Source organism: Coturnix japonica, chromosome 1 (genome assembly GCF_054131305.1).
Source record: "Coturnix japonica strain WE chromosome 1, WE-NBRP24, whole genome shotgun sequence".
Lineage (NCBI taxonomy): Eukaryota > Metazoa > Chordata > Aves > Galliformes > Phasianidae > Coturnix > Coturnix japonica.
This window is the reverse complement of record NC_140663.1, coordinates 19436739-19445630: the sequence shown is the minus strand read 5'-3', so window position 1 is coordinate 19445630 and position 8892 is coordinate 19436739. Positions and strand designations below refer to the sequence as shown.

The 8892-nt window shown below is 37.6% G+C and overlaps 1 protein-coding gene across 1 annotated transcript; it reads left to right on the top strand.

The window, feature by feature from the left end:
* The first annotated feature begins 525 nt into the window (after window positions 1-525).
* SPAM1 (sperm adhesion molecule 1) lies at window positions 526-7724 on the top strand. The gene is made up of 3 exons (XM_015852776.3): window positions 526-1509; window positions 3517-3606; window positions 4652-7724. Exons 1-3 carry the CDS (start codon window positions 541-543, stop codon window positions 5300-5302), a joined length of 1710 nt encoding a protein of 569 aa, XP_015708262.2. The 5' UTR covers window positions 526-540; the 3' UTR covers window positions 5303-7724.
* The last annotated feature ends 1168 nt before the right edge of the window (window positions 7725-8892 follow it).

The window sequence follows — 8892 nt, the reverse complement described above, 5'->3', positions numbered from 1 at the left end:
ACTGTTAAAAGAACACATTGTGAGAACGCTCATGTTTACAGACATCAGTCACAGCCACAATCAGAAGTACTGCTGAGCATACTCATTGCAATCCATGACTTATTGGGTGCCACTTCACTGACAATTTTGTCTCTGTTCTTATGAAGTTTATTCCTTCTATGATTGTATATTGTGTTGTTCCTTGAAGAGAGTTTCACTCAAAGATAACAATATACTCAAACTAAAAAAGGGTGTTAGTTTCACAGTTAGAAAAGAAAGATTTATCAACTCTTATTTATCTACTTTTTTATTCTTTTTTTTTTCTTTTTTCTTTCTTTCCCTGCATTAGGTCTTTGAAATTGTTGAGAAGTTTCCTGCAGTCAGAAATGGTAGAGAGAGTTACATAAAGAACATATCCATTCTGCACCTCAGGAATATTGCTTAATAGCTTTAACCTGAAGAACACTATTGCACCGTACAGACTATCAAACTTCTCAGCAACCCAGAGAGCATTTAATTGTTGTCTGACCACAATCATCTAATGCCACTGCACATGCTACAATGGAAACTCTAAGACAAATACAAAATGTTGGTATCTGTGTTACTTGTACATATCCCATAGCTTCTGGCATGGTGTTCACCATTCTTTTATTTTCTTGCTGCTCATCTCTGAACATAAGAGCTCGTCCGCTTCTTTCTAATTCACCTTTCCTTTCCATATGGAATGCTCCTACAGAACTTTGTAATGAAAGGACTGGAGTGCAGCTGGACATGTCATTTTTTTCTCTCATTGGAAGCACGCTGAAGACATCCATTGGGCAAAACATCACTCTATTCTATCCAGACAGGCTTGGTTACTATCCGTACAAAAATGAAATCACAGGAGAAGCATTCCATGGAGGACTCCCTCAACTCGTGCCGATGGAAAATCATTTAAAAAAAGCCAAAGAGGATATCCAGTTCTATATTCCTTCAGATGAACAGTTTGGGTTGGCTGTCATTGACTGGGAAAATTGGAGACCTGTGTGGATAAGGAACTGGGGATCAAAAGACATTTACAGGCAGGAATCTATTGAATTGGTTCAGCAGAGAGACATAAGTTTATCAGAAGCTGAAGCCAGGATTATAGCTAAAAAGGAATTTGAAGCTGCAGCAAGATCTCTTATGTTGGAATCTTTAAAACTGGGCATAGCAATGAAACCAAATCGTCTTTGGGGATACTACCTTTACCCCGACTGTTATAACTATGATTACAAACAAAACCCACATAACTATACAGGAACCTGTTTAGATATTGAAATAGCAAGAAATAATGAGCTTAACTGGTTGTGGGAGAAAAGCACAGCACTTTACCCATCTATCTATCTAGAAACAGCCTTAAGATCTTCCAGAAATGCCCAACTTTTTGTTCGCAACAGAGTTCAAGAAGCCATCAGAGTTTCGTATGTCTCTAATTCGACTCATCCCCTTCCAGTTTTTGTATATACACGACCAGTATTTACAGATCTCTATGAGGAATATCTCTCTCAGGTGAGTGGAGCTACACCTTAAGTATTTCAAATTTAAATGGAAAGAAATTATCACGGGGCGCTTATTTAGAAAATATATGAATTTGTATCAGAGGTGTCTCGATTTTGTATGTAAAAAAAAATATCTAACAGCTACATTTGTGCAAACTGAACAGTAAGAGGTCTATTTTCACTTCTTCCTCATGATATTTATCAACTTATGTTTTACTCTCTGAGCAGTCCTCACACGCAACAAAATATTAGCATCTAGAGAGCATATTACAGTACATTAATTCAGATGAAAGAATAACCTTTTCCAAAAAGAATTCGTAAAACTGGGCTGGCCTTACATCTGCTTCTTAAAGTTAAAAGGTAAAACAATAAAAGAAAGTCCTTTTGTCTCCATTCCTTCTCCTAGCTTTTGTCTTAATATGAGGTGCATCCCTCCTGGTTTTGTTAGAGGACTGGGGAGGTACCCTACAAGTTAACTATTGTAAGATCTTATACTTCCATACTACTCCCACTCCTCAGCCTCCACTTGAAAAATGAGAGGTCATTCAACAATCACCTCCTTGCCCAAAATGTTCACCTTTTTCTTCTTCTGGAACTCTGTAGTGCACTCTAAAATAAATAATTTCTGTTTCAGAAATTCTTAAATGGTAAATTAACATTCTTCCACTCCCAGTGACCTGATTTTTATGATGATATAATCTAATTCATTCTCCAGAATTGAAGACAAAGCATTACTGAGCATTGCTCCCAGCTCCGTGCTCCGTACCTGTGAGGAGCAGGAGGTTCTGTCAGCAGTTCTGCTGGGTTTCTGGTTACTCCCTTTAAATCCTCCAACACTCACATGTTGTCTTTTCATGTTGTGCCCCTTGTTCTTTTTCTATCCATAGCCCTCTCCCATTCCAGATGGGCTTAAATGTTTTGTTAAGACTGGGCTAATAGCTGACCGTTAGAAAGAGAAGTGAACAGAAACAAATTTCCCAGATCAATCTCTGCAAAAGGTCAGAGGCATTCTTCTGAGAAAAGAGATTCCTGTTGGTGAAAGCTCTGCTCTTGCTACTTTTCTGCTCCAGCACTTTCTCAGAACTGAAATTAAATTAAAGTTAGAAAAATCCTACATCCGTGCTTGAGCTTCAGGCAGTGTTACTGAAATTGGTTACCACCAGATCTGAGCAGTTAGAAAACAATGTAGCAAAATGAAAGTTAAAATGGTTAGTGGGGTGTATGGGCTTAACAACTGGCTTTCTAACCATATACATAGGTTGCTCCAAAAATAATGCCTCCTGTTTATTTCCACGGAACTACTATAGATGTAAGAAGCGCAATAACACTATTTGGTAAATTCTTAGCTACAAAACATTATTTTATCATTTTCAACATAATCACCACCAGTAGATATGCATTTACTCCAGCGATGAATAAGAGCCTGCATGCTAAGCTCATAAATACCTGCACCAGCAGTGATGACCCAATGGCACTGTTGGCACTGCTGAAACACACTACCCACAGCCTCAGTGTGCTCACACCCACTGTTTGGTCTCCATAAGTGCTCAGCAAGCATCAGTGAATGTCAATGGGTGCAATTGTTTCTGCATAGAGAAATTCAATGACACATCTTTGCTTCACATGCACTTCCATGTCAGACAGCATTTTGTCAGGCCATCTGTCACATGGCAACAAAACATAATGGAAGACTGATGGGAAGGTACAACCTCTGTTGCCAGACCACCAACATCTGCCTCTAATATCATGGGCTACTATGATACAATAAGAGGCATTATTTTCAGAACAGCCCTTGTATAATCTGGAAACAATTGTCAATATTTTCTAGTATTACCTGCTCAACTCCATCCCAGGACAAAACAGTGTTATTGTGAGCACACTGTTTGCATAGTGTATAATTGCTTGCTTTCTTTAGAGTAGTTATTTTGGCTATGTAATTTACTATATGGATTTTATCTTTTTCTTCTGTGTTATGGCTTACTTACACTGGTACGATTCTTTTCTCATTTACTCTCAGGATGACCTGGTAAATACCATTGGAGAGTCTGCGGCACTGGGTGCTTCTGGAATTGTGATTTGGGGTGATATGAATTTAACACAAAGCAAGGTATGCCAGGTTAATTATTATGTGATATTTTTATGGAGAAATAAAGTAAAAAGGATAAAGAAAAGGATTACAATTATTTGTATCTTCTACTCTAAAAGTGATGACTCCATATTGTCAGCAGATTTACTGTCTTCACTAACCAAAAACCAGGCCCGTCTGAGGCTAATGAAGATTGTCATTGACTACTCAGACTAAGATTTCAATTATTTGAACTTCTGGTGTTGGCTGTGAGCAACTGCACAATCTTCCATGGTATCTGTAAGCAACTGCGCAAACTGCATCAAGCAAAATTTTCTAGGCAGGGATTTCATCTAAAAGCAAAATAAACAGCTACATATACCTCAGATTCACCGAGATGATGTCTATTAGTGTAAATATTAGCTTTATCTGTCTACTGGTGTGTGCTATTAGGCAAATGCCCTAAGAACATATAGCTTCAGAAACAAACAGTTCCCCAAACCTTTGGTTTGACAAGCATATACAGCATATATGCCAGCTCCATGGTCAATTAGATTTAACTTAACTTTCCATCCAAAAACTCTGTGAGAGCTCCCTATTCCTTCAGTACAGCTACTCAGAAGAAAACCAAAGTTTATCACAAGGTGTATTAACAGAAAAATTATTTGCTTATGCTGAAGGACTGTTTTGTGAGTTAGTTTTATTGTTTATTTTTTCCCTCAAGATATCTTCAAAATATTCAAAACACATAAAAAGGAACACTGATCCTTCATACAGCTTTCCAAAATGCATCTGATTCAAAAGGCTACAGGGAATCTCATACAGATAAAATGAAAGCTTAAAGTCATCTACTAATTTCTAGAAGTGCTTTTAGTAACATTTCCAGTAACCACCTAAGATAAATTTATTGTGATCCTTGAATTATACAGCAACTTATATGATAAATCTGCTTCCAAAAACCAGTTATGACTGTTATTAAACCCTCAAGAAAAGCATTTATAGATATCCACTGCAGTACTCCTACTATAACAACAGCATTCTAATAGTTCCTATACTAAACTTTTCAGATACGATGCTCTTTTTACAGAACACCTGTAGGACTCTGGACAACTACCTTAGGAAGACTTTGACTCCTTACCTCATCAACGTCACAATGGCAGCCAGAATCTGCAGCCAAGTAGTATGCCAAGACTCTGGTGCTTGTGCACGGAAAAAATGGAATTCCAACGACTATCTTCACTTGAACCCAGAGAATATTGTCATTCGAATGACAAAGGATGGAAAATACACTCTGCAAGGGCAACCAGCATTTCAGGATCTGCAGACGTTCATAGAAAAATTTGACTGCCACTGTTATGCAGGGCACAGCTGTGAACCCAGAGTTGATATCAATGACATCCATTACCTCCGTGCTTGTATTTCAGAAGAAATTTGCATTCAGATATCCTCAAATTCATTTTCTAACATAGACTCTTCTAAAGAAAAGAACCTGTCTAACAGAACTGTATTTCCACAGAGTAAGGTGACATTATCCACACATCCTGAAACAGATTATTTCCAGCCCGCCACTGGAAATAATATACTGCATTTAACAACTGCAGAATTTAACACTGACACAGCAGCCACTCGATATGATGTAGAAGCAAATGATACTTGTAGTTTTGGTAGTTCTACATCCTATAAGATAAATAGATTTAATCTATTTTTTTTAGTTCTAATTTTGAGAACCTTAATATAAATGACTCAAAGAAGTGAGAATATATATATATATTTTTTTTCCTGGCTGTGTTTAATCCACACAGAGAAATAATTCCTCAAAGGGGTAAAACAGCTGCAACTCTGTGGTCTTATCTGTATCAGGTAACCTCTTCTATTCCTTGGGTAACACTTCAGTTTGAATGTAATTCTATAGTTTAGTTATATAAACTACTATTTGTGCCAAAGATAGGCTGGTCTGTATATGCTGATTACGCCTACTGAAAGGATAACTCAGCATGTGGAATGCTTTTTTTTTTTTTTTTTCTTTTAAATATTTGACATTTTTAACAGTTGCATTTGAAGAACACATTTGTGAAAAGTACCACTTTGTATATTTCAAGTCAAGTCAGCTAAATCCATCTTAACCTGGATTTCATTCTCAGTGGTTAACAGGCATAATGCTCTGTGTTCATTCCATCTGAACACTAGCTATTCTAAACATTTGGCTTAACTTTATATCGTGGGACTTTGCAACATAATACTTCTTAGATGAAGGTACCCTTTGCCTTTTTTTTTTTAAAATAACTTTTTACATCATCTACAAGAACACTGTGGTTCTTTTAATTGAATATAGTCCTAACTCTTCAATAGTTATTAACGAATGTAAATATTGACTTCTAACTAACACAACTTCGTTATGTAAAATTGGAGCTGTAGCAGTTAATCTTTCCTTCTTTCTTCTTCTTCTCTTCTTCTCCTAAGCTCTCTCCTTTTTTCTTTTTGTCTGTCAATCATTTCGTCTGGCCAATACTCAAAACTCATCAGATCTGCTTCCTCAGTCCCAGTTCCACAGGTTACTATGCCTGGTTTCTCTGGTCAGCAAGCCCCGGAAAGCACATGTAACTGTCTCTGTGTCATGTGGACAACAGCCTGAGTGCACAGGACATTTTCTATGCTGATTATTTCCTAGTCAGTCTATTGGGTGGAAAATAATTTTTTCCTTAGGAAAAGTGAACAGTGACAGATGTGATGCTGGGAATCAGGAACTCTCGTGCTTCATTTCCAGTGTCTATGAACAATAATCTCAGATTTTTTATCTGTTCTGCTCACAAAACCCCAAACTACTTCCCCTGACAAGCAGAAAGAAGGTTTTGTGCCCCAAACGCTCTTGGTGATAGCAGTCAATGTGTGACATTAACCTGGAAAGGAGAACAGACAGCAGTTGACAAGAAAGATAGTAACAGAGGAAATAAGCTTATCTGGAGAAGAGGCCAAAAGGACACTACAAGGAAGGCTATGTTATGAAACCACTTTCTTTTAGCTCTGAATAGAAATAGCAAACAAATGAGAACTATGGGTTGCAATTTAAGACTTCACTGCAGATGCTCAGCTGTCATACAGAGGCTGGGCAGCTTGTGTTTTCCTCAAGAGACGGGAAAAAAACTGGCATATTCAGAAGGAATTCAGAGAAAATCAGTTATTCAAGTCTATGATCTACCAAAAGACACTCCGTGTAGCTACAATAATATTATTTTTTTGAAGTCACATAAACTTCAGAAGCAAATCACTCTCAGTTTCACATCAAGAGTCCGGTTATAATTTCTGTATAGCCATTTGAAGCATTCAGAAGCAACTAAGTGCAGTTCATTTGATAAAATAATATTTCCAAATTATTAAGTCAGATGCTTAATAGAAGGCTTGATTTCTAAGGGGTGGTTCTAGTGGCTGCTGGCACTGATAAATTAAAAATGTCTCCATAGAGCTAGGCATGATCTGCATAAATAAATCATTGTCTTGCACAGATACAAGATAACAGAATGATCTATCATTTCAATATAGCAGCCCTTTACTTGCAAAAACCTAATGCCTAAATCTAGCAAAAAATGCATATCAAATCTAATGCCTTCAAATGTTCATGTTGTCAGTCATATAACGGACATACAGCAAAATAGATAACGGACGCACAGCAAAATAGGTGAAGACTTTAAGAAGGAGAAATAATGCTTTATGGCTTTTGGACAGCAAGTTATCAAGAGGAAGTAATGATTTTCTCACTGCACTTACATTGTCGAGCCCACAAGTCAAAGTTATTCCTGCCATCAATGTCACAAGTAGACTAACAAGTAAAAAATAGATTTGTAGCAAACTGTCCAGAACAAAAGAAGCCAGCAGGTTTTTTTTATCACTTATGCAAAAATGTAGTTTTGGCACTCCAGCTTTTAATGGATGTTTGACCTTGGGTAAACAAAAGCCATGGTGCCTTTCTGCATTATAGAAGAACTGGAGCATAGGAAGTTCCACACGAATGTGCGCAAGAACGCCTTTACAGTGAGGGTGACAGAGCACTGGATCAGGCTGCCCAGGGGGTTTTGGAGTCTCCTCTGGAGATATTGAAGACCCGCCTGGATGCCTACCTGTGCAAACTGGTGTAGAGAACCTGCTTTGGCAGGAGGGTTGGACTCGATGATCTCTGGAGGTCCCTTCCAACCCCTACGATTGTGTGATACTGTGATTATTGCTGCATCTGAGGTCCCTCTGCTTCTTGCTGAACTTCAGACAATTATCAAAGGATTTCTAAAACCTGGAAACTTCCCTGGTAATGTGTTAACATACTTTGTATGACTTACACCAAGTATTTTTTTGTTTGTTTTAGCAGAATCCTTTAACATGGCTAACACTTTCTGTTGGCATATAGAGTTTTAGCTCATAGGCTGCATTGCATTGTGGAATCCCGTACTGGAAAAGTTTCCTGCGGTTAAGCTTCTTTATAAATATCCAGCTTGCTTCAAGACACTGAGTTTGAATTACTTTGTGATAAGTGAGTTTGCAGCATCACAAAATCTACAAGTCTTGCCAAAAATATTACTGACTATCAGCCAAGTAATGGCAAGAAGAGCATTTGCAGTGAAATCCCAAAGGAGGAAGCAGGAAAGAAAAGATAAATAAGATTTAAGACAAAGCATCTAAGACTTCCCAGTGGATGAAGAGGAAGTGAACTGCAGAACTGGAAGAGTGAAGCAGAAGGGAATATGAACAGATCAGACCTTCTGTACCACAGTTTTTATCTATTTGGTATTTAATATAGACAACCTTATCCCAGTGCTCGCTGTAAAGAAAAAAGAACACTGTAATCAATATGTTAGATTAGATACATCTATCTGATGCCACCTATTTTTTTTTTTTTCTTGAGAGCAGCTAGAATAACAAACATATAAGACAAGTGAGAGGAAAGCAAACCATTGCAATAAACTCTCCACAGAAATACATCTTCCTAAGCTCCATCATAAGCACTTATCTTGTGCTCCAAAGGATAATGCTTTACCAAGCACCTTTTGAATGTTCATTTTGAATCTATGTTACTCACACATACCTGAAATTCATGCTGAAATCCTAAAAACTTCTTACAACAGAGAGATTTGTGTATATCAACATGTATGTTAGAGTATTTTCCAAGTACATTATTGTGTTTTGCATCACGTTTGTCTTTCTTCCTCTTTTTATGTCAAAGGGTCACCATGGAGTTGGCAAGAGTTTTCATGGACTAAGGATGGAGAAAAGAAGGAAAAGGAGAGCTACTCCTTCTATTGCTGGGGATTACCTTATGTTCAAAGCCAAACTTGTATTCTCCTA